The sequence below is a fragment of the Natator depressus genome, chromosome 1 (assembly GCF_965152275.1).
Source record: "Natator depressus isolate rNatDep1 chromosome 1, rNatDep2.hap1, whole genome shotgun sequence".
Classification (NCBI taxonomy): Eukaryota; Metazoa; Chordata; order Testudines; family Cheloniidae; genus Natator; species Natator depressus.
The window spans coordinates 183058666-183084989 of NC_134234.1; the positions used below are offsets into that span (position 1 = coordinate 183058666).

General features: G+C 44.5%; 1 protein-coding gene across 3 annotated transcripts; it reads left to right on the plus strand.

Annotated features, from left to right (window-relative positions):
- The first annotated feature begins 1344 nt into the window (after positions 1-1344).
- ADPRH (ADP-ribosylarginine hydrolase) lies at positions 1345-26224 on the plus strand. 3 transcript variants are annotated; one of them, XM_074971955.1, is made up of 5 exons: positions 1345-1438; positions 5163-5325; positions 18850-19195; positions 21790-22150; positions 24438-26224. In XM_074971955.1, exons 3-5 carry the CDS (start codon positions 18883-18885, stop codon positions 24835-24837), a joined length of 1074 nt encoding a protein of 357 aa, XP_074828056.1. In that variant the 5' UTR covers positions 1345-1438; positions 5163-5325; positions 18850-18882; the 3' UTR covers positions 24838-26224. The 3 variants fall into 3 exon arrangements, with proteins under 3 accessions (XP_074828056.1, XP_074828066.1, XP_074828076.1); XM_074971965.1 differs by having other exon boundaries at positions 18850-19001; XM_074971975.1 differs by having other exon boundaries at positions 18850-18892.
- Positions 26225-26324: the final 100 nt, after the last annotated feature.

The following is a 26324-nucleotide window of genomic DNA, read 5'->3' on the forward strand; positions in this document are numbered from 1 at the left end:
ATTAGTGCCCATGTCTGGCTAGGGAATTAGAATGTCAGGGTTGGAAGGGACCTCAGGAGGTCATCTTGTCCAACCCCCTGCTCAAAGCAGGACCAATCCTCAATTTTTGCCCAAGATCCCTAAAGGATTGAACTCACAACCCTGGGTTTAGCAGGTCAATGCTCAAACCACTGAGCTATCCCTCTCCTGTTCTATAGCTCTAGAGGTAGCTATCCTCTGAACAGGTTAATCAAAAAGAGGCAGCCCAGATCTTTTCCCCCTAAGATTACATTCAACGTACAAACCTCATAACTCCTTCCCAGTGGCTGGGGGGGGGGGGTGAGGGGTGAAGAGGATTTGCAAAGGGTCACAGACCCAGCCAGGGGGTGAGGGGTGAAGAGGATTTGCAAAGGGTCGCAGACCCAGCCAAAGCGGTGTTTTTTTAAATCAAGCTGGGTCACTGAAGGATGCACTTTAAGCACTGTCGTTAGCAAAGCTGCTGCTCCCAGATTCATAGCCCCACCACTTTTGTCACACCATGTTAATCACTGCTGAAGGCTGCTGTGCGCTGTCTTTTCGTGTAGTATGCATCCGATGAAGTGAGCTGTAGCTCACGAAAGCTTATGCTCAAATAAATTGGTTAGTCTCTAAGGTGCCACAAGTCCTCCTTTTCTTTTTTCGTGTAGTGGAGGCTGTGAAGCTGCCCATCTCAAACCCCGCCTTCTGACTGCAGGTCGGGAAGACGGAAGCAGATGGAAGTATTGCAGTTGGGTGCCTTCAGTCTGAGTTTTAAAATCTGTGAAGTTAGGAGCACACCACTAGAGGTACTGTCCTCGCGACCTTGGTAACTTTGCCACATGCACCCTTGGTATTACTGCCTGGGCAATCCCGTTCTACGTGGCGTACAGTGAAGTCATCTGGGCAGTCCTGTTCTGTGTGCTGTATATTGAAGTCATCATCAGTGCTCCAGGGAGCCTTCCCCCCTTAACTCAAATTCATCGATTCCTTACTGTTACTAGTGAGCTGGAGCTCACGAAAGCTTAGGCTCGAATAAATGGGTTAGTCTCAAAGGTGCCACAAGTCCTCCTGTTCTTTTCACTAAGAAAATATCCTTCCACCCCGCTGGGAAGTTACAAGTAGCACTGTAAGGAAGAGACTCTCCCCTGAATGGAATATGGCTCAGCCTCCCACAAACCAGTTTACAGAAGATGTCTGGTAATGGTTGCTTTGCTTCAGGCTGCTGGGCGGCATTTTAGGAGCTGCATTTCCAGCCCACACCCTGTAAGCTTCTCCCCTTTCCCTCTGGTAGGCTACGTCGCAGATGAAACAGGGGTCAGCTGCTGCCCGCAGAGGCGGTTGCTGACAAAAGATTGGCTGCTCCATCTGCAAATCAAATCCACCCCCTGCCGCAGGACGGAAGAGTCACATTCCGCAAGAGGGCTCGGCTGCAGAACTGCAAGTAATTCCTCCCTTTTAACCGCGTTCTTTGCAGCGTTTCTGACAAGGGGACTGTAGAACGTGGCCGCTGTGTGCCCGTCCCGGCCGTGAGGCAGAACGCCGCTTTCCTCTAGGCAGTTTGTGAACAAGCGACAGAAAGAAACTCAGGCTAGCCGAGGGCAGCGCTCTCTCCTGAAATGCACAGGCCAGGCTCAGAGTGTCTCATGGCTATCCGCGCCCTGGGCGTGATGACATTTCGGGTTGGATGAAACTGGGGGAGGGAGGAAATTGCACTCCCGCCTTTCACCCAAGGCTGAGCACTTCTTACTTCTTCAAAGCACTTGCAAACATTAACTAACCCCCACCGTTCTCATGATTTGCACGGGCACGTGGCAGTCTACAGCTGCCCCAGCTAGTCCACTGCCCGCCCTGCTGGATTCTGGGGCCCTCCTCTCACAAGGCTCCATGGCAAGGGCCCCCCCTCGCTGCCTCAGGGCTGTTGCAGTTACCTGGGTGGTGCTGTGTCTAATACCTGCACCCTAGCCATCAGCCCCCAGTTTTAAAGGGAGTCCCAGCAGGGGACCCGTCCCCACCTGTCATGCAATGCCTTTGCAAATCCCACAGCAAAGCACATGCCCAGCACTGGCTGATAATAGCAGGAGTTTCCCCATTCTGCCAAGGTTGCAGCCATTGGGCATGCTCCAGTTCAGAGGCGGATTAAGATTTACTGGGGCCCCAGGCACAAAGAACTTTTGGGCCCCACACACCCTGGAGGCCCAGGGGCGCCAGAATCGGGGGAAAGAGGGGGGCCATCTCCCCCCCCCTTTTTTTAAAGAGAGAAGGCTATGCCTGCCCATTTTTTAACATAGGCATAGTAGCCTCAGGCAGGCACAAAGCAGCGGCTGCATGGGTATAGTTTGGGGGAGGTGGGGGTGGTGTTACCCCCCAAACTGTAAACCTCAGGCTAGAGGCAACAGGAGGAGCGATGCCGCATGCGGCTGCTGCCCTAGGCACAAAGCCCAGGTGGCAGTGGGGTGACCCAGCAGAGGCAGCCTGGCAGCAGGAGCTGGGCGCAGGCACTGAGCGAGCCTGGGTGGAGTGCAGTGGCCACTGAAGCTGGAGGAGCTCTCTGCCCAGCTCCTTGCTGCCTGTGACCTTCCCAGGGCTCCCTGCTGCCTCCCAGGCCAGGTCAGGGCTCCCCTCCCCACAGAGCATGTCTGTAGGCCCTGGGGAGGGGGCAGGAGGCCAGACCGGAGCCCTGCCCCTGTGTCCCACCGGCAGCAGCATGTCCCACTGGGCTGGGGGCTGCTCTTGGACACTCTGGCCCCCTACTTAGGGCAGATGCAGGTTCTGGGGCTCCCCACAGTGGCCTGAGCTCCCTGGGCAGCTGTTACCACTGCTGGCTCCAGCTTCTGGCCTGGCCAGGGGGCGGGGCCTCGGGGGGGGGGGAAGAGGAGGAGCAGGGGGCAGGGCCACAGTTCTGGTGACCGTGGCCCCCCTCCCACTTCTACCCAGGTTCTGGCACTCCTGCGGGGGCCCCCAAATTGGCCGGGGCCCATGGGCATGTGTTAATCCGCCACTGCCTGTAGATTAGCTACAGCCCAACGTAGCCAAAGATCCCATAGATGATCGTAAAACCAAAGACCCTGTAGAAGAACTTGAAAGGAGCAAAACCAAAGGCTCAGTGGATGAGCAGGCCAACAATGGAGCAGGTCAAAGCAGTCTTCCTGCTGGAATAGGTTTGAAGTTCCCATATGATAAGTCACTTTCACGATTCAGTTTTATCACTGGAGCAATTGCGTATGCTTGTACAGATTGGTCCTTGCCTGCCCGTCGAGTGTGATATGCCAAATGGAGAGTTTCAATTTTTCCATCAAGATGCCATTTTACCATCTTCATTTTACAGCATGATAAAAGCACTGCATGAAGATTTGCATGTCAAGTAGCTTAGCATGCTCATATCTTTCAGATTACACATACTGTCTCATTTGGTGATTGTTTGGGGATACACTGTATTTTCCACTTTATGCATCCGATGAAGTGAGCTGTAGCTCACGAAAGCTTATGCTCAAATAAATTGATTAGTCTCTAAGGTGCCGCAAGTACTCCTTTTCTTTTTGCGAATACAGACTAACACGGCTGCTACTCTGAAACCTTTGGGGATACAGAAGCTCAAAAATCAACATGGGTAAAAGGTTTCAATAATTGGGAGAATATGCTAAAGTTAATGGCTGTTCATGGGAGGACCAAACAACATCTGTAGTCACATGTGGCAGCTTTACAGTTTTGACCCTTCACAAGTATCAATACATGTTTTGATAAACTAGCATCTGAAAATATCAGGAGGTTGCAAAAAGTATTAAAAATATTGCATGACAGTCAAAACTTTAGCTAGTTTAGGTCTCCCTTTTCACGGCCACTGTGAAGTGTTGGAGAGCATCTGTTGTGGTATTTAGTTAATTATGAAGCTACTTGCCTGACATAATACAACTTTTGCCCGACATATCAGTGACACCAAGAGAATAAATACTTGACCAAGAAAATTACAGATGAACATACAAGTCTTTTTGCCTCAGAAACCAGGAAGCACATATTTACTAGCTGCAAAGAAGCGAAGTTGTTTACTGTCATTGCAGATGCAAACATATTGATCAAATGGCTTCACTTTTTTAATATTGATCATATCAAAGGAAAAGTAGATATAAAAGAGCATTTGTGGCAATAAGCGAGGCAGATGCTGCATCCTTGTGTGACAAGTTAACTGAAGTTTTATTTGACAAGTATTGGATCAGACCCTAAATACGTGTCTGGACAGGATTCAAAAAGTAACTAGATAAGTTCATGGATGGTAGGTCCATCAATGGCTATTAGCCAGGATGGGCAGGGATGGTGTCCCTAGTCTCTGTTTGCCAGAAGCTGGGAATGGGCGACGGGGATGGATCACGTGATGCTTACCTGTTCTGTTCATTCCCTCTGGGGCATCTGGCATTGGCCATTTTTGGAAGTCAGGATACTGGGGTAGATGGACCTTTGGTCTGACCCAATATGGCTGTTCTTATGACAGGGATATGTTGGGGCCAGTGTTATGGCTGGACCTCGTGGAGGAGTGCAAGCAAAAGAGAGAGAATATCTTTCAGGCAAGGGAGGCAAAGTGTGTGCACCATATATCCATTGCCTAGCAGAGGCCTGCACAACTCGTAAAGCGGTGAGGGCCATATTACTCCAAAGAAAACAGCTGAGGGCCAAAACTCCCCGGCCTTGCCGAACCCCCCCCCCCCCCAAGTGCTGCCCGGCCCCGCGGAAACAAACCTTCCTTCCCCAGCGCTGATCCGCCAAAACAGCTGTGGGCCAAAAAGGAAGGTAGGGGCGGGGGGGAGTGATACTTTATTAAGAATTTTTCCATTAAAGCAAACTTTTTTTAATTTTAGTTTTTTTAATGAATCATGGAAAAATGAAAAACACCTGTTCCGTTGAAAGAAAATATTTGTACTTTTCATAATTACCTTGCAAATTTAATGAGAGATAGTACATCTCTTTTGGGCAACAAGCTTGTCGTATTCAGGGGTGATATTTGAAGTGGATATTTTCATAATGTCTTCAAATGGTCGTCAGTCAGAGAAGAACGTTGCTTGTTTTTATTCATGTTCATGATGGAAAATGTTTGTTCACATATGTAAGTGCTTCCAAAAATGCTGAACGTTTTCAGTGCAACTTCGATAAGATTCTTATATTTTTTCATTGTCCAGACTTTTGTAGAAGTCCCGCAGGCAGCTTTCTCTGTGCTTATTTCGGTAAACGGCCGAACATTGAAGTTCAATAACCTCCAACTGCAAATCTGGTGGAACTTCCTCTGGATTCACGGAAAAGGGATCTTCAATCAGCTTCAGCTGGACATCTTCTTTAGACAAAGTAAGTCTTCTGTCAAATTCTTCAGTCAAAAGATTAATGTGCTTTGCATATTTTTCTTCTAACTTGGCATGTTTGTGCTGAGGGATATGTTGTGCACAAGTGGGAAAGTGACACATTTCGCCTTTTGACATCTGACTTCTGAAAAGTTTCAATTTCATTTTGAAAGCTTTCACTGCTGTACACATTTTAAATATAAGTTGATCTTTTCCCTGACGTTGAATGTTGAGATAATTCTAGTGTGCTGTAATATCACAAAAGAAAAAGAGATCTTGATTCCAGGACTCATTTTCAAGCTCTGGGAATTTTATTGGCCCATTTTCTAGGAATTTTGCTACCTCCTCTTTCAAAGCAATGAAACACTGGAGCACTCTTCCTCTACTCAACCTCCTCACTTCCGTATGGTAGATTAAGTTGCTGCGCTTGGCGTCTACCCCTTCAAGAAAGGCTCGAAACGTCCTATGTTTTAGTCCTCTAGAACGGATGTAGTTTACAATGGAAACTACAACTCACATTACATGCTCAAATTTTAAGACTTTGCTACACAAAACCTGCTGATGTATAATGCAGTGATGTTTGGTTATTTGTCTCCCGATAAATTCTTCAAGAAGAGTAACTGCTCCAACATTTTTTCCGCACATAGCTGGAGCACCATCAGTACAAATGGCCACCAAGTTTGTGAAATCTAATCCCGACTTATCATTCATGCACTTTATCACTTCACTGGAGATTTCTTTTCCGGTTGTGCAACCTGTCATGGAGCACATGTTCTTCAGTAATTTCAAAGTTTTTATCAATACCTCTAATAAAAATAAGAAGTTGGGCGGTGTCTTTTAAAGTCTTTTCATCCATAGCTAGGGAGTAAAAGCAGAATTTACTGACTCTTTGCTTTAACTGATCACTTAGATTGGTAGAAAAGTCAGCTATTCTTCTCTGTACAGTCATGCGTGGTAGACTGACGTTCTCAGATATTCCCCTCTTTTCTGGACATAACTCAGATACAGCAATCAACGTACACTTTTTTAAAAACTCGCCTTCTGTGAAGCATTTCCCAGCAGCAGCAATTTCCTTAGAAATTTGGAAGCTTACTTTAGTAACCGTATCGTTCTCAGTGCTCACTCTCTTGAAAATTTGCTGTTCTCCACTAAGGTTTTTCACTAAACTGGCTGCTTTAATTATTTTTTCATTTGGGTTCAATTTGGTGAGATTGGGATGTTTAGTTTCAAAGTGCCGCTGAAGGTTGTATTCTTTTGGAATGGCTAGCGTTTCGCGACACACAAGGCACAGTATTTTGTCTTTGGAAACAGTACATGAGTATTTATTCGTCCATTCAGTGTTGAAAACTCTGTGCTCTGATTCTCTTTTTCTTTTCACTCATGGTATCCATTATGAAGCTCAAGATTGTATTGAATAAATTCACACACAAGAGAAACACTCACAGTCACACACAAAGAGAAGAGATATCTCATGGTGCATGGCACACTGGAAGCCTGTAGAGGGGGAAAGAAACGGCGTGCATAGGGTGACCAGATCACAGCAGTAAAATAGGACCCGTCTCTGCCCCGCTCAGCCCCACCATCACACCCCTCTTCACCCCCTAACCCCCTGCTGGCTTGCTGCGTCCCTCCTAGTCAGTCCCCCACACACCACTCGCCTCCTTTCACCTCCTCCCTCCCCTGCCAGAAACCTGCATGCCCGCCCCTAGAACTCCTGCTGGCTCACTGCTTGCCTCTTTGCCCCCCCTCACCCCTCCCAAGTATAAAGCCTCATTCAAAGACCCAGGGGTCACTGTGTTACTGCACACAGCAGTCAATCAATGCAGTTGTAGATAAATCTCTGCATTATGCATTTTTGTATAACTTTTATATGACTTTGTATTGAACCTTGGTAATATGATATTGCAGGCCCCTAAGGTAGTATAATTAAGGTAAAAGAAAAATGTCTTTTTGCTAGAAGTAGAATAAGATCTTTCCCCCACTTTGTAATCAATTGCCCTGTTGAATGAATGAGGTGTGAATGAGGAAGGGGTGGTAGGTAGGCACCTCCAGACAGCTGCAACCCTTGGAGAGGTGATTGGAGCCAGACCAAGGACAATCAAACTTGTCAAGTGGGCTGACTAGAGAAGAGCAGACATACTGATGGCCTCGGGGGTTAGAAGCAAGCACCTTCCTTTGGAAACACCCTCTTTGCAGCATTGGGACAACCCCCAGCCCAGAGAAAAGCAGCAAAAAGGACTAACAGACACAGTCCCAGATTTTGAATCTGGGAGATTTGCATAAGAGGGAAGCTGCTATAAAAGTGAGGTGTCTTGCAGAGAACCCTGGGTTTCGTCTTGTCAACATTGGAGCATCGATCCGGATCGGCAGAAGCCTGGCTCCACCCCTCCCCCATCTAACTCACCTGGCCAGTGAAGTTAAGGGGAGCAACTCGTTGGTAACAACAGCATGATGGAGTTTGTGTGTGTGTGTGTATGTGAGTGCATGAGTGTGATATATATCATATGGATATGATAGTGTTGATTATTACATGTAGTACTAATAAATGTGGCGTTTTGCCTTATTCCCCCTGAAAAGATCCTGTACAGTACTTTAAGTACAACACAGTAACAAAAATTAAAATACTGAAAATGGATGCCCCCCTCCAGCCACCGACTCACTGCTTGCCTCCTCAGCCCCCTTCCCCCGCCGCCAGCTCATCTGCCCCCAGCCACTGGCCTCTTCACCACCCCGCCTGCCCACCCACCCACCCACTGGCTGGCCAGCCAGCCGTTGGCTTGCCCCACCCCGCCGCTTGCCTACACCCCCCGCAGGCAGCACAGTGAACCCACGGGGGCCGCATGTTGTGCAGACCTGGCCTAGCACATCAAATTAACCTAGTTTTGGTTCATGCTTCTGAAGATGTGGCCAATCCAGACCTGAAGATTTTCTTCACAGCTTTGCAGGAAATACATAAATATTTCACAGACTAGCCATCGATGTGGAAAACCTAATGATTAAGTCTAAAAATAATCTTGATCTTCAAACTCTTGCTTGAGAGAGTACAGTTTTACAAAGAGAAGAGGAACTTGATGATGCGCTGTAGGCCCCTGAAGTCGCTGTCAGGACTGATGCAGCAGCTGAAATGGAACAGGCTTCTAAAGAATGAAGGAGACCTTTAAATCGAACAGCACCCTGCGAGACTAGATGGGCAGCGCAAATGAAAGCCATTGAGGCAACTATAGTAAATGCATTAGAGTATTATTGAATGCCAAGAAGATGAAATTGTGGCTGAATGCAGGAGTAGTGAGGACATATATTGAGCAAAAAGCAACATGTCTGATGGATTGGCTGTTCTACCTCAGTCTGTTATGGTGGCATAGGATCTTCACTATCATGGCTGCAGTCTCTGGAATCCTTTGGTCATAGAAAATTGACCTGATCCAAGTCCTCCAACACAGTGAATTAGCTCAGCAATCTCAGATCTGAAAAAAATTATGTGGGAAATTGTAAAAATCTCAGACCAAGTCAGAAGCAATGAGTTATGGAAATACAAACTATCCAAGCCACAGGAAGAGATGTGTACTATGCATGTATGATGCATTTGTACACAATTGTGTGTTAGAAACAAAGGAGAACCATCAAAGGAAATATTTTGAGGTCTTAGATATGATCAGTGAACTAAAATCTCAGTCTGAGGGAATTCAAGAGGTAGCTGCTTGATTTGGTTTTATCCATCCCAGGTGACTTCAAAAATATAACTTTAGCAGAGTCAAGTGAAAGGTCTTAAACTCATGGGGAAATACTCATTTTTCTTTAGATTTGGTTCACGAGATTGTAAAATTATTCATCTTGAAAAACAAAGGACACAGAGGTGTTCAGTTTGTCCCTTGGAGTCCAGAGCTACTTGAATTTCATAGTGTCAAGTTATCCCGGTGATGTTTTACCAGAAATGGAAATATTGTGTTGACTCTCACCCTGCTCATTGGAGTGCCTTGCGCTGAATGTGAAATGAGCACATTAAGATGTGTCAAAAATTACGCGTGTTCAACACTACCACAGACACAGTTGAGTAATCTTGCTCTCCTTCCAACAGAGAAAGACAAGACCGCATCATAAAACAACTGGCCAAGGGAAAGTATTGCCATTGGTGTGAGGTTCCAGTAATTGAACATACGCAGGCCAACACAGTTTGGGTGAGATCCCACGTAGGTTTGGGCCTGTGATTTTTGTTTTATTTGTTTATTTTAAACTTTTTATATTAAAAAAAAGCCTAAGGCGATGTGACTATGCTGCATATTTGCTGACCATTTTCAGACCTTAAAATCTGCCCCTAAGTTTGGCCTATCCTGGTTCTCTGTTTTTGGATGGATTGTGAGTTTTATGTTGTGTTAAAGCACCCAAGGCTTGAGATGGGATTTTTTTTTAAATAAATCTAAAACCAAGTTTCTAAAAAATCCCTTGACTCACTTAGAATGACTAACTCACACAAGCTAATCTGATGCTGACTTCCTGTGTGATTTCTGCCAAGTTGCCAAACTGCTCTGTCCTTGGTCACAGAGTGTCTTAGGTAAATGTCCCCTAAATTGGTATTAAATTATACCAAGGGTTGGAGCACTAGTGCAGACCGACTACTGGCATTTTAAGCACAGAATTGTCTAGATCTATCCTGAGCATGGTCAGACAACAGGCTGGTTCATAGAATCATAGAACATCAGGGCTGGAAGGGACCTCAGGAGGTCATCTAGTCCAACTCCCTGCTCAAAGCAGGACCAATCCCCAACTAAATCATCCCAGCCAGGGCTTTGTCAAGCCTGACCGTAAAAACCTCAAAGGAAGGAGATTCCACCACCTCGCTAGGTAACACACTCCAGTGCTTCACCACCCTCCTAGTAAAAAAGTTTTTCCTAATATCCCAACCTAGATCTCCCCCACTGCAACTTGAGACCATTACTCCTTGTTCTGTCATCTGCTGCCACTGAGAACAGTCTAGATCCATCCTCTTTGGAACCCCCTTTCAGGTAGTTGAAAGCAGCTATCAAATCCTCCCTCAGTCTTCTCTTCTGTAGACTAAACAATCCCAGTTTCCTCAGCCTCTCCTCATAAGTCATGTGTTCCAGTCCCCTCATCATTTTTGTTGCCCTCTGCTGGACATTTTCCAATTTTTCCACATCCTTCTTGTAGTGTGGGGCCCAAAGCTGAACATGGTACTCCAGATGAGGCCTTATCAATGTCGAATAGAAGGGAACGATCATGTCCCTCGATCTGCTGGCAATGCCCCTACTTATACAGCCCACAATGCCATTAGCCTTCTTGGCAACAAGGGCACACTGTTGACTCATAAAACCCCTGGGCCCTGTCTACACTATTGCTCTAGCCAATGCTCGACCTGCAATAGACTCATAGATATTAAGGTCAGAAGGACCATTATGATCATCTAGTCTGACCTGCACAATGCAGGCCACAGAATGTCACCCACCCACTCCTGCAATAAACCTCTCACCTATGTCTGAGCTATTGAAGTCCTCAAATCATGGTTTAAAGACTTCAAGGTGCAGAGAATCCTCCAGCAAGTGACCCGTGCCCCATGCTACAGAGGAAGGCGAAAAACCCCCAGGGCCTCTTCCAATCTGCCCTGGAGGAAAATTCCTTCCCAACCCCAAATATGGCGATCAGCTGAACCCTGAGCATGTGGGCAAGATTCACCAGCCAGATACCCAGGAAAGAATTCTCTGTAGTAACTCAGATCCCACCCCATCTAACATCCCATCAGAAGCCATTGAGCCTATTTACCATGAATAGTTAAAGATCAATTAATTGCCAAAATCATGTTATCGCATCATACCATCTTCTCCATAAACTTATCGAGGTTAATCTTGAAGCCAGATAGGTCTTTTGCCCCCACTGCTTCCCTTGGAAGGCTATTCCAGAACTTCACTCCTCTGATGGTTAGAAACCTTTGTCTAATTTCAAGTCTAAACTTCCTGATGGCCAGTTTATATCCATTTGTTCTTGTGTCAACATTGGTACTGAGCTTAAATAATTCCTCTCTCTCACCGGTATTTATCCCTCTGATATATTTATAGAGAGCAATCATATCTTCCCCTCAACCTTCTTTTGGTTAGGCTAAACAAGCCAAGCTCCTTGAGTCTCCTTTCATAAGACAGGGTTTCCATTCCTCGGATCATCCTAGTAGCCCTTCTCTGTACCTGTTCCAGTTTGAATTCATCCTTCTTAAACATGGGAGACCAGAACTGCACACAGTATTCCAGGTGAGCTCTCACCAGTGCCTCGTATAACGGTACTAAAACCTCCTTATCTCTACTGGAAATACCTCGCCTGATGCATCCCAAGACCGCATTAGCTTTTTTTCACGGCCATATCACATTGGCAGCTCATAGTCATCCTGTGGTCAACCAATATTCCAAGGTCCTTCTCCTCCTCCGTTACTTCTAATTGATGCGTCCCCAGCTTATAACTAAAATTCTTGTTATTAATCCCTAAATGCATGATTTTGCACTTTCCACTATTAAATTTCATCCTATTACTATTACTCCAGTTTACAAGGTCATCCAGATCCTCCTGTATGATATCCCGGTCCGTCTCTAAATTGGCAATACCTCCCAGCTTTGTATCATCCGCAAACTTTATTAGCGTACACCCACTTTTTGTGCTGAGGTAAGTAATAAAAAGATTAAATAAGATTGGTCCCAAAACCGATCCCTGAGGAACGCCACTAGTAACCTCCCTCCAGTCTGACAGTTCACCTTTCAGTAGGACCCGCTGTAGTCTCCCTTTTAACCAATTCCTTATCCACCTTTCAATTTTCATAATGATCCCTATCTTTTCCAATTTAACTAATAATTCCCCATGTGGCACGGTATCAAATGCCTTACTGAAATCTAGGTAAATTAGATCCACTGTGTTTCATAGAATATCAGGATTGGAAGGGATCTCAGGAGGTCATCTAGTCCAACCCCCTGCTCAAAGCAGGACCAATCCCCAACTAAATCAATGTCAGGTGATTGTTTCTTGAGCCAAATTATCACTTCCTTATTTAAAAATGTCACCTTGCTCTCCCACATGGAAACAATTCAGAATCTCTTCTAAAAACAGACTCCCTGTCTCTTCAGTAGAGTTCATCAATCAGGAGATACATGAATTGGATTCAGAAGGAGTGGCCTGAAATGCCTCCTGCAAGTCATATTGGCTAAAATTCAAGCAAAGAAAATTCTGTTCCTGTCCAGAACTAGCTCTGCCTCCAAACAATCCAAAAAATTCAATCTGAATACAAATGATCTCATCATGGAGATTTAAAAAACAAAAAAACAAAAAAACCAAACCACTCCTCCCAACAAACAATACACAACAGTCAGTGCTGTAGACAGTTATGATTCACCATGCTACCCACCACTTGGGTCTGCTGACAGGAAGTTTGTGGAAGCAAAGAACTGCTGCCTGGATTCCTATTCAGCCAAGACTAAATATCAAAAAGATGGGTTCAGACTGAGATTTTGACCCCTAGAACCTAGCCATCCTCGTTCATGCTTCACCTGTTTCAGGCAATGTGTATACCAAGGTGCCGTATGATGAAGAAGCCAAGAAAGATGACATTTGGTGGCCATAATATGACAATCATGGAAAAGTAACCTTCTGCTTGTCTACCAATATCCTCTCCTCCTTTACAACCACTTCCTACAATATTTTTGTCCTCACCAAGCATCTCTCGACATTCTCCCATAACTGAATTGTGCATTGTAGATTTTTGTAATAAGCCCTGTGGGGTAAGAAAAGTGACCTGTCCATGAAATACCATGTGATTACACATCTTTAGGAGACACTAGCCAACAGACAGCAAAATTCAAATTTTGTGGAGAATGGTATGTTCACCAAGCGATGCAGGGAACTCATGTTTCCTTTGTCTAAAAAATCTGTTACTTTCTCAAAGAAGGAGATCAGGTTGGTTTGGCACGATCTACCTTTTGTAAAATCATGTTGTATTTTGTCCCATTTACCATTGACCTCAATGTCCTTAATTACTTCAAAATTTTTTCCAAGACCTTGCATATTACAGATGTCAGACTAACAGGCCTGTAGTTACCTGGATCACTTTGTTTTCCTTTCTTAAAAATAGGAACTATGTTAGCAATTCTCCAGTCATACCGTACAACCCCTGAGTTTACAGATTCATTAAAAAAATCTTGCTAATGGACTTGCAGTTTCATGTGCCAGTTCCTTTAATATTCTCAAATGAAGATTATCTGGGTCCCCCAATTTAGTCCCATTAAGCTGTTCGAGTTTGGCTTCTACCTCGGATATGGTAATATTTACCTCTGTATCCTCATTTCCATTTGTCATGTTACCATTCTCACTAAGTTCCTCATTAAAGACTGAGGCAAAGCATTTGTTCAGATATTGGGCCATGCCTAGATTATCCTTAACCTCCACTCCATCCTCAGGGTTTAGCGGTCCCACCTCTTCTTTCCTCTTCTTCTTCTTCTTCTTTATATGGCTATAGAACCTTTTACTATTGGTTTTAATTCCCTTTACAAGGTTCAACTCTACATGACTTTTAGTCTTTCTCACTTTATCGCTACATGTTCTGACCTCAATAAGGTAGCTTTCCTTGCTGATCGCTCCCATCTTCCGCTCCTTGTATGCTTTCTGCTTTTTCTTAATCACCTCTCTGAGATGCTTGCTCAACCAGCTTGGTCTACAACTCCTACCTATGAATTTGTTCCCCTTTCTTGGGATGCAGGCTTCTGATAGCTTCAGCAACTTTGACTTGAAGTAATCCCAGGCCTCCTCCGCCTTTAGATCCATAAGTGCTTGAGTCCAATCCACTTCCCTCACCAATTTCCTTAATGTTTTAAAGTTAGCCGTTTTGAAATCAAAAACCCTGGTCGCAGATTTATTTTTGTTTATCCTTCCATTCAGTTTGAACTGAATTAGCTCAAGATCACTCGAGCCAAGCTTGTCCCCTATAATCATTTCTTCTATGAGGTCCTCACTACTCACCAAAACCAAATCTAAAATGGCATCCCCTCTACTCGGTTCAGCGACTACTTGATGAAGGAATCCATCAGCTATCACATCTAGGAAAATCTGAGCCCTATTATTATTACTAGCACTTGTCCTCCAGTCTGTATCTGGGAAGTTAAAGACTCCCATGATCACACAGTTCCCATTAGTATTTACTTCATTAAAAACATTAAATATGTCTCTATCCATATCCACATTAGATCCAGGCAGTCTATAGCACACCCCAAGCACTATCCCAGTGGAGGCTCTAGAAGCTTTCTTCCCCAATGTGATTTTTGCCCAGACAGACTCTGTCTTATCCATTCCATCGCTTCTTATTTGTTTACAGTCTACCTCATTGTTGATATACAATGCTACTCCACCACCTTTTACCTTTATTTCTTTCCCAAACAGCACATACCCTTCCATATCAGTACTCCAGTCATGACTACTGTTCCACCATGTTTCTGTTATCCCTATAATATCTGGTTTCACTTCCTGCACCAGTAGCTCTAGTTCCTCCATTTTGTTACCTAGGCTCCTTGCATTGGTGTACAAACATGGGAGGCTTGTCTAAAATTCCTGATGCAGATGCAGCCTCTATGCCTCTTTCATAAATATAAAGGGAAGGGTAAACCCCTTTAAAATCCCTCCTGGCCAGAGGAAAAATCCTCTCACCTGTAAAGGGTTAAGAAGCTAAAGGTAACCTCGCTGGCACCTGACCAAAATGACCAATGAGGAGACAAGATACTTTCAAAAGCTGGGAGGAGGGAGAGAAACAAAGGGTCTGTGTCTGTCTGTATGCTGCTTTTGCCCGGGATAGAACAGGAATGGAGTTTTAGAACTTTTAGTAAGTAATCTAGCTAGGTATGTGTCAGATTATGATTTCTTTAAATGGCTGAGAAAAGAACTGTGCTGAATAGAATGACTATCCCTGTCTGTGTGTCTTTTTTGTAACTTAAGGTTTTGCCTAGAGGGATTCTCTATGTTTTGAATCTAATTACCCTGTAAGGTATCTACCATCCTGATTTTACAGAGGTGATTGCTTTACTTCTTCTATTAAAAGTCTTCTTGTAAGAAAACTGAATGCTTTTTCATTGTTCTCAGATCCAAGGGTTTGGGTCTGTGGTCACCTATGCAAATTGGTGAGGATTTTTACCAAACCTTCCTCAGGAAGTGGGGTGCAAGGGTTGGGAGGATTTTGGGGGGAAAGACGTGTCCAAACTACGTTTCCCAGTAAACCCAGTTAAAGTTTGGTGGTGGCAGTGGAAATTCCAAGGGCAAAGGGTAAAATTAATTTGTACCTTGGGGAAGTTTTAACCTAAGCTGGTAAAAGTAAGCTTAGGAGGTTTTCATGCAGGTCCCCACATCTGTACCCTAGAGTTCAGAGTGGGGAAGGAACCTTGACAGCCTCCATCTGTAAGTTTTCCTACTTGTCCTCTTATTGCGTTTAAGCATCTTCAGTGATTTTGCACAGGTGCAACTGATTGGAACTAAGTATGCAAAGGCCTGATGTGCAGAAAGGAATAGGCCCACACTTGCAACTGGGCTGGTTCTGCAGGGATTGCAGAAGTGAAATGTAGCAAAAAGAAAGGGGTTGTCACTAAACTAACAGATCCAACTCTGAATATACACACGGGGTAGATCGGGGCAATAAGGGGTCATTTCTATAAAATTCAATGGCAAAAAAACTACATACCGGCAGAGTTAGGGTTGCTTGGCGGCATGTCATCCCCTTGCAGAATGCGAAGTGGAGCAAAAGTCAAACTTCTAAAAACCAGGAAACGTAGAATTAAGGCTGTCCATGCAATCTTAACTCTGCCTTATTTCAGCAATGCTCTAATATGCCCTATCACACATACCTTTACTCTGCTAACCCCACAGTTGCTGAATGGTTTAAACCTTTCACCTGCTTTTGCAACCCATGCACTCTCACTCACATGAATCCATCTAATGCTATTAAAGGACAAAAAGGGAAAAAGTTGGATGAGCACTTGCTCCCTCAGATCCTAGCACTCACAGAGGGGGCAGCGAGAGGGATTCAGATACCCCCCAAAGCAACAAGGCCTCCCACACCTCAGCTCATGAGAGGAAAAGGTGGGGGGCTCAGCCCCCCCTCCCCCCCCCACCCAAGGGGCAAGAGCCCTTCAGATTTGGGCACACACATGGGAGGGAAGAATGTGGGGCTGACAGGTGCCCATCTGTATTCTCCCCCAGTTCCATGCCATTCATCCCAACAATTCAGTATCCTGCCCCTCCAATTTCCCTAACCCCCATGCCTCCCTCAACTGCACCCCCAACCTCTCTCCCCTCTGTCACCCATCTCCAGCTATCCTTCTCCCCTTGCTGCAGCCCCAAACCCCTCTCCCCTTGTTCCCCCACTGCTCTGCCCCTTAATGCCCCTCCCTCCCAGGAAGCATTCATATGTTTAATTCCTGCCTCCCACCGTCATGGAGTGTATGTACCCCATGCTGGCCCAACAACCAAAGGGTTAATACAGGCAGTGCTGACTGGCAGCCTCACAGCAGCTGGAAGGATAAAAGGGCTGGGACGCAGAGGGGTGGGGTGGCTAACAGAGGAGCGAGTAGACTGGCGAAAGGAACTCCTGTCAGCAAACTGCTAGAGAGCTACCAAGGGACAACACCCCAGGAAGGGTGGAACAGACCAACAGGCTGAAGAGCCTGCAGTGACCTGGGGGAAGGTTGCTGGTGCCCTGAACTCCTTCCTGAGTCAATAAACTCGGATCCTGCTTGTCTAACTTGAGGGCCCTGAGCTGGAACCCAGTGCAGTGGTGAGCTACCCTACCAACTGGCCCTGAGAATGGAGAGGTTTATTCAGATTCCTAGGTGCCAGGAATAGACTGATAGCCCCGCTAATGCCGAGTGTTCCAGTGCCACGTCCCACTTGGCCGCACCAACTCCCCCCTCCCTCCCAAAAATCCCCTGCCCCCTATGACTCTAATTGTAGCCACTTAGTCCAAACCTTTTGTTCTAGGTGTGGGCTTACGATTAACTTACTCTTCGTTATGTTAATTGCAGGGTGACTGCACAGCTGTTTGTCTCAATGAGATCTGTGATTCATCCAGTCATTAGTACCCCTCAGTTGAACAGTACAAGGCAGAAGGAAATCAGTTTTGGAGGGGAGAGGCTGTAACTCAGCAACCCTTTGGTCAAAAGACCCCAAGTCTGGATCTCTAACACTAGCCTGTGCCCCCATGAGGCACACCAAATTTCAAAGCAATCTGAGGAACTGTTTGGATTTTAGAGCCCTTCCAAGCATCGGCCTTTAAAGCCTATAAAATGGAAGGAAAGGAAACCCTCTAGCCATTGTTCTGTATTGGCGGGTGTGCACTGTAAACAATGTACATTTTCTCAAATCTTGTCCTCAGTTTGTATCCCCCAAAGATTTAGTGGGTGTCACCACTATCTTGGGTAAAACTAGACAGATTGAGACCATTTTGAACTGCCTCACATCAATAGTTTTAGCTCTAGCTCTGTGCAAAAAAACCCCAACACCACAGCAACCAACTGCAGATAGAAACTTTTTGAAAAATGGTTATTTTTTTCAGGTCCTAAGTCTTCATAGCCCCTACCCTGCACTCTCTTGAGGCACACCAAATTTCAAAGGACTCCTACTAAGCATGTCAATTTTAGAAGACTTAAAAATGTTGATCTTTAAATGAAAGTTGTAATATAATGTTAACTCTGGGGCGCTGCTGGACCACTATAATTACTCTTCAGAGTGCAACTGGACTTCATTTTTCCTTTTTAAATCACTTTCTTAACCTATAGCAATTGATTAATACATTAACCTTTCACTCTTGATATGGTTTTCTTTTTGCATTTTTCTCAGACGATAAAAATAGACCAAACAATTTCATGTTCAGGCTCTTAAGCATTTATCAAAATGTTACTATAACAAGGTGGCAAATCCTGCAGGGGGATATATGTTGGCTGGTTTTTGAATAAAGAAATGTTGGGTTAGCTTTATTTAACTACAGATTTAATACAAAACCACTTAACCAACCAACCTGAGGGTGTTATATGGATCACACTTTTTTAAAAAAAACAAAACCAATCAATCCAAATTTTAATACTTATAAATAACTTTATTCTCAATTGCATCTGTAATTTACCTGGGCCAGGATGGTAGCAGCTGAATGTAGTTGGGAATAAGAATGTGTACTTTGTCAGATCCTGAGAGAAACATGCTATAGGCCAAGGCCTAGAAGCTTGTATGATGGAAGGCTGGTGTGGGATCTACTCTTGGTTCAGAACAGGGTTTGAATTTATATTGGTTTCCCAGTAGAACACCCACAGGCCATTCCCTACTCAGAAGTTAAACTAACCATACAGATTGTGAGGCAAAGTGTGCAAATACTGCATTTCAGAGCTATTTGTGCAAGTTAAATTGCCCAACAGGTGCCGAAAGGCTGAATGCTCCAGCTCTTAAGACTTTGAGTATGGCTCTTGCTTGACTAGATACACAATGAAGCACCCTCCCAAACTAATAATACTTGTTTGATTTTCAGAGTCCACGAAGCGGAGCCACCCTGAGGCACAGCATGAGTTCAGGTCTGATTGAGAACTATGTGGCAGCCATGGTGCTGAGCGCAGTTGGTGATACCCTGGGCTATTACAATAGAAAATGGGAGTTCCTGCGGAATGGCCAGGAGATTCACAGGCAGGTTGCACAGAAGGGGGGGCTGGGAAACATCAGTATAGTAGGCTGGAAAGTCAGCGATGACACAGTGATGCACTTGGCTACGGCTGAAGCTCTGGTAGCTGCTGGGAAACAGCCAAGTTTTCCAGAGCTCTATTCCCTTATAGCAAAGCACTACAAGGACTGTATGGATGACATGGCTGGCAGATCTCCAGGTAATCCTTCTGAAATTGTATCTGTACCATACAAAACAACGTTTCTGTCCTCAGTCAAGGCTGCCAGAGAGTTGCCACTCTTTATAGTTGCTTATAACTTTACCAAACTAAGTGTTCAGGCTGAAATTTTCCATGTGAGTCGTCTGCATCAGACTGATTTTTCTGAAAAGTTTCAAATAAAACGGTTCTGCCATTTCCAAGAACAAGGTTGGGAAAAAGACATTGTTTTGCTAATATTCTTAGAACAGTTTCTTCGAGAAGTTCTAGCATCTCCATGTTTGGATCTGGGACTTGAAATTTGGCAGGAAGGTGACCTTTATGTCAGGGATATGCCTTTGCAATTTCTGTGAAAAATATGCCCACATATGGCCCAGTTATAAGCCTTTTGGGGGAAAAAAATTTCACTTTTACATATGCTCAGTAAAGACGTTGTAGAGTTTGGCAGCTACATTCCCTCAAGATTCTGTCTGCACCGAGCATGCTCCAGCCCAGGGTGGAAGGGGCTAAACAGGATACGACTGTCCCTGCAGTTGCTGCTGGGGGCCACTATAGGGCCTGGCATCAGACCTGAGAGCAGGAAGCCTTTTTGTCCTGTGCTCTCAATGCCTCCCCATCCCCGCCCTGCTGGCACCCTAGCAGTGTGGAGGAGAAAGCAGCCTGATCCAAATGCGGAGTTGACAAGAGCTGGATTGGGGAGGGGCAATGGAGGAAGTAGATTGGAACAAACCGCACGGGGCTGGGGGGAGAGACTGGAACTGGTTGGGTAAATTGACTGGCTATATAAGTAATACAATCAAAATAAAATATTTCAACCTTATCAGTGAAATTTTTGGCATTTCTGTTCCATGGGAAATTTCAGCTTTTCATTTGGATACAGAACTAGTAGGGGTTTTGTTTGTTTGTTTGTTTTGGGAATATCCTGCGGAATTCCAATGCCCAGGCAGCTGTAGTGACCATGTAATTAAAGATAGTATGATATTGTATATGCACAAGGGGGTCAAATTAAGGTTTCATGGGCAACCTTAATTCTGCCCTTTTCTAACTTTTCAGTACTTTGCTTTGCATCCTTAATATTCTTTTAACATACAGTAGAAACTCAGAGTTACAAACTGACGAGTCAACCACACGCCTGATTTTAAACCGGAAGCACACAATCAGGCAGCAGCAGGAGAAAAAAACCCCCAAAACTAATACAGTACAGTACTGTGTTAAATGTAAACTACTAAAGAATAAAGGGAAAGCAACATTTTTCTTCTGCACAGTAAAGTTTCAAAGCTGCATTAAGTCAATGTTCAGTTGTAAACTTTTGAAAGAACAACCATAACGTTTTGTTCAGAGTTACAAACAACCTCCATTCTGGTAGCGTTCGTAACTCAGAGGTTCTGCTGTAGTTTTTGGTATGCAGTATACATCTTGTGCATACACATATACACAAAAATAAATATGCAGTGTTAAGGCTACAAAATTTAAACAGATGTGATAAGAAATTAAGTACAAGAAAAGTGATAAGCCCCATCAAACATTTTTCAAAACCACAATGATCTTTACCGGTAACACCTTAGTATTTAGTAAAATCTAAATCCCTTTTCACTAGTTCTGCTGTTTAATTTTCTGTGTTTTTCCTTAGCAGGACAATGAAAGTACAGCAATCACAGTTTAGCCAGTTTTATTTTCCCACACTCGTACAATGCTGCACAGTTTGGGTTGCAAACATTCCAGGGGAATATCTGGATGCTTGTGGAATGGGGAAATGGAGACACAAAAGTTACCACTGATGATTTAGACAGCCTTGCAGTTGTTAGGTTATAAATATGCTTTGGACCTAAACTGAGGAACACTCATGACTCTGGGTAAGCCAAAGGGAACTGCAGGTGCCTAGCAGCTTTGGGAATTAGGCCATCTCTGCTTAGGTAACAAAGTATGGATGGATGTACCTTACTTTAGGCACATTGACAATCTTTGCCATTGTCCTCGGTGGTTAAGAGAAAGAGTCTCTCTCTAGTTACAGCTGTAGCTAGCTTTCTGTTACAAGACTGATTTTTTTACCCTTATATTACATGTTCAAAACTTCAGTCAAGCTATTTGAAATTTGTCATGTATGTGCTCCTCTGCCAGAGAAGAAGTTTTTAGGAGCTGTCTGACAAAATCTGTTGAGACACACAGTCTGGGGGTGGTGGTGATGGTGGGGCAATCAAAAAGATTGTTTAACTTTTTAAAATTAGTTCTTTGCTTTCACACACTAAATTTGGCCTGAAAATGCCAAACTTGTTTTATTTTGTTGGCCTTGACAAGGACTGAGACTTTGATGCTGTCTTATATATTACTCTCTCTCTCACACACACTCACACACAAAATTAAGGTTAGTGTTGTAAGTGAGTTTGGTTTGGGATTATACAAGTTATTTCAGCTGTCGAAGTAGAGAGACATAGGTAAGCGAGGCAAATTAGGTCTTGATATGAAATTAGGAAAGGTACACAGGAAAGCTCTTTCCCTTCCCTGCCTATCCTCTGGCCTTCACCATTCCTCATTCTAAATGAACATTCTGGCCTGTTGATCAAGGCTTCCCTTTATTAGTCTGTTTCCTTCCTGCACAGGTTCTACCTGCATTCAAAACTCACTGGGCCTGCAGCCAGACAAACCAGATGGCTGGAGGATTCCGTTTAACAAGAATGACGGAGGATGCGGGGCTGCCATGCGGTCCATGTGCATTGGGCTGAGGTTTTGTCATCCTGAGCAGTTGGACAGCTTGATTCAAGTCAGCATCGAGAGCGGTCGAATGACCCATCATCATCCAACTGGTTACCTGGGATCCCTGGCTTCGGCTCTCTTTACCGCCTATGCTGTGAATCGCAAGCCCCCTCACGGATGGGGGAAGGGACTAATGGAAGTGCTGCCGCAGGCTAAAGCCTACATCCGGAAGTCTGGCTACTTTGTGAAGGAGAACCTGAAGCAGTGGTGAGCTGGGCTGGATTCTGCTGGTGGGATGACTGGAATTTGTAGGCCCCCAAATGTCTGGTTATCAGTCTCTCCAGACTATCAAATGCAAGGCATTCAGCAACCTCAGCCATGGGGTCTGAACACTGTTCTTTGAAAGGAGTCTGTTTCATGGATCCCAACAAGGAGGGTTTGCTTCATGGCCCTTTTACACTGCCTTTGTGTCAATGAGAACCGGGCCCTAGGATAGGAAAGGTTTCTACCCGATGCCACAGCTTTCCTCTGCATTGCCCATTCCTGCACGTTCAGGCCTCTCTGCAGTCTTGTTGGAAGGTTATGAAAGTGCTTTACACACCCTAACGACCTAACTTTTCTAAACCCCTCTATGAGGGAGGGAAGTATTGCTGTCCCTATTGTTAGTGTCCAGGTGCTGGGGGCCTGCGAGATACACATCAGGCTAGATGATTTGGTGGTCGCTTCTGGCCTTAAACGCTATGACTGTATGACTTTACAGATGGAGAAAGAGGGGATTAAGCAACTTGTCATCCTCCACACTTCAGTTCTCTAACGGGGTTAAAGAGAGAACCCAGCTCCCTGCATCTCAGCTACAAGACCATCCTTCCTCCCTAGAGCCTGAATGACTAGAGATTGGGGCTGATACACTAAATAGGGAAAAGGAGTACTTGTGGCACCTTAGAGACTAACCAATTTATTTGAGCATAAGCTTCTGATAAAGTGAGCTGTAGCTCACGAAAGCTTATGCTCAAATAAATTGGTTAGTCTCTAAGGTGCCACAAGTACTCCTTTTCTTTTTGTGAATACAGACTAACACGGCTGCTACTCTGAAACAAAATATGGAGAACCTCAAATAGATTCAGAGCTGAGCTCAACTCAGACAAGCACTCAAGGGTTCTGATGTTTCTTTGCTAAAACCAATCCTACAGCCTGCAAAACTTATGAGAGAACGTGCTTCTCCATGAGCTTTCTACTGGACATCCTGCGAAACAGCCTCATTGCTCAAACTGTAATGCTGATGTCAGACAGAGCTAGGGAGTGCGGAGGTGATTGAAACAGAGAGGGAGGGAATTATTCATGCTTTTCAGAGTCTAACAAGGTTCTTTCTAAAAAAGAGATGGCTTGGGGAGGAGGAAGGGGATTTTAACTTTATCCAAGCTAGTTCACATTGTCCTAATTAGCTTAAAAACCAACACTTGGGTTCAGTTCCTCAGCTGGAGCAATGCAGATTTACACAAGTTGATGATGATCTTCAGCAACAGCTCATTGAATACTAAAGTGATTTGTGAATACTTGTGACTAAGAAACAGCACTTTCTTTGGTTCACTGGCTATTCAAATGGCTGACAACCATTTGTGAAAAAAAGTGTGAAATTTTCAAGAGTCGCACACAATTTTTAACACCAATGATTATTCATTATTCAGAAATTTCCTGTGAAATTTGTCATCCAATCATGAGGTAGAGATACCAATAAATTCTCCAGTTAGGGTGACCGGATAGCACCTGTGAAAAAACGGGACAGGGGGTGAATAGGTGCCTATATAAGAAAAAGTCCCCCAAAACAGGAGTGTCCCTATAAAAATGGGACATCTGGTTACCCTATCTCCAGTGGACACTTCAAACAAACCATAGGCTGAAATTTGGTTGCATAAACTGTTTGGCAAATACCAAATTGGCAGTAATCAGGATTGGCTCATCTGTAATTCAGAAAAGGGCAGGGAGGCATACAGCTCTGTCTTCCATCACTAATAAGCTACCTCAGCTTGGAAGAAAGCAGTCCTGAGGCACCAGGCAAATTAATTTGTTGAGTTGGGGCTGAGGTGGGAAGTTCAAATACACATTTTGAAAGACCCCAGCACATTAGGGTTGGGGGCGGGGGGCAGCTAAAATATTCTGATATGGATCCTGGTTTGGACTCTGAATCCATTCACATAAGCAGTTTGTGGAGATTATCTGAGTGCAGGATTTTGGTTCTCTACTTATTTTCTGTCACTTTGAATCCCTTGCAATGCAATGGGTTATTTATCTCTGTCTGTGCACTACTGCCCTCTCCTGGAGAGAAGAGTCAAAGGCTTAAGCATTCCTCCCTTTGAGGAATCCATTCATCACCTGTGTGTCGTGCAGCTAATGTCTCCAATTAGACAGGAGAGGTTTGCTGTTTGGTTTAGCAGGTGGGCTGAGTTCTCTCTCTCTCATGTTTTTTGCTGACAGCTGTAGTGTCCATCTAGTTAAACAGAAGTGCTGCCTACTGCTGCCCTGGGACTTTTGCTTACTTTTCTCCCCTGTTTTGTAGGTCCTACTTTGAAGAACAGTGGGAAAAATACCTGGAGTCCAGGGGAATTTCAGATGGAGTGTCTGTTCCTACCTTCCCCCCCGTATATGGCGTGAAGGAGCGAGATGAATTCTATGTTTCCCTGAGCTACTCTGGCTGGGGTGGCAGCAGTGGGCACGATGCCCCAATGATTGCCTACGATGCCATACTTGGTGCTGGAAACTCCTGGACAGAGCTCGCTCACCGGGCTTTTTTCCACGGTGGGGACTCAGATTCTACAGCGGCCATTGCCGCGTGCTGGTGGGGGGCCATGTATGGCTTCGAAGGAGTCAATGTATCCCTCTATAGAGAACTAGAATACAGAGAGAGGCTGGAGAAAATAGCTAAGGCCTTGTATGAGATCAGCCAGCCACAGAGCTAGTCCAAGGTGGTGCTAGGAGAGGTGGTTCTAGAGGTCACAAGACAAAACTAAGTTGTACAAACTTCCCTGTATAGCTTGGGCAGGGGGAAGAAAGGGTTAGATTGATTTTGGACTGCACTTTACTGCCCATTCACCCACATCTCCTGATCCACCCGGGTCTTGCTTGTGCTTTAGCAGTCTGTCTAGCCAATGCCTAGTATTAGAATAACAGGATTAAGGATGAAAGTGTGAGGGGGAAGTGTGGCATAGCAGCTGTGTTTACTCAGTTTTTTTCCTTTTGCCACCGTTAGCAGAAATGCAATCTTAGAATCACCAGAGAGCAATGCGTGGTCAGTCAGGTTTGGATTTTGTCAGTAATTGTAAAAGAATTTGGTCCTGAATTTGAGTGAAATTTAATATTTCTCCACAGAACAGAACCAGCACAGAGTGCTAGTGTGAGCCTTCCCTTCTCTCACATCCCAGTGCACCTCCCTCAGACACATAGTGAGCACCTTGACAGCTGAGAAGGGAATACAGGCTCTAGGGCCCATTCAACCCCTGGTCCTAGGGGACCAATTAGTACGAACCACAAGGGAGGATTTTCACACCTTTAGTGTAGGGAGACACATTTTCCTGCTTTAAGACTGGTCATTTGGCATTTGTTTAAAACCTAATTTCACAGCATCTCTAACCAATTGCAGAATTTCAAGACCTTTTGTTATGATTAAATAAAAATGTCATTGTTATCTCTTGCCTACTGCAGTTAAGGGGGAAGTCAAATCCACATACAGTCTTGCCATTCACTTAAGGTAATTCTAACATTAGGGACAGAATTTGCACCTTACTTCATCAAACTGGATCTCGTTATGAAGAATTAGAAATAGGAAATGCCACTTGCTACCATATCCCAGTTAAGAGCCAAGACCTTCAGAGCTGTTGAAAGATGTTCTTTTCTCAAAATGTTATGTAACTGCTGATAACACCTTTGAAAGTTTCTTGCTTTTCTGTGCAAACAGCTGAATTGTGTGTGTCTTACTCCCAAGATGGCAGCTTTCAAGCTGATCATCATTTATCCTATTTAAGATCCTTTACAAAAGAATAAAATCACTACAAAATGTAATCTGATAATGCAGAACAATTCTGCTCTATGTGAAACCATCTAGATTTGCAAATGAATAGAAGATAACATCTGCTTCACCATGTCAGAGGTTTGCCATTGTGCCTTTTGATGAATTTGCAGCAGATATCAAGGAAATGCTGGAAGCGTATGAACAAGTTTCCAAATGAGAAGGAAAAGAGATTTGCAGTTCTGTACCTTTCGCCTGGGGTGACCTCTGGTTTTTAAGTGCTCTGTCTAGAATTAAATAAAAGCATATATTTGGCAAATGGAAGATAAAGCACATGTTTCTCATATGAAACTGTTTATTGGTGTTCCATTTTGTCCTTCATTCTCACATGAAGGAGTTGTATGAATCCCTGACCAAACCCAGTGCTCAGGTCACTGAGGG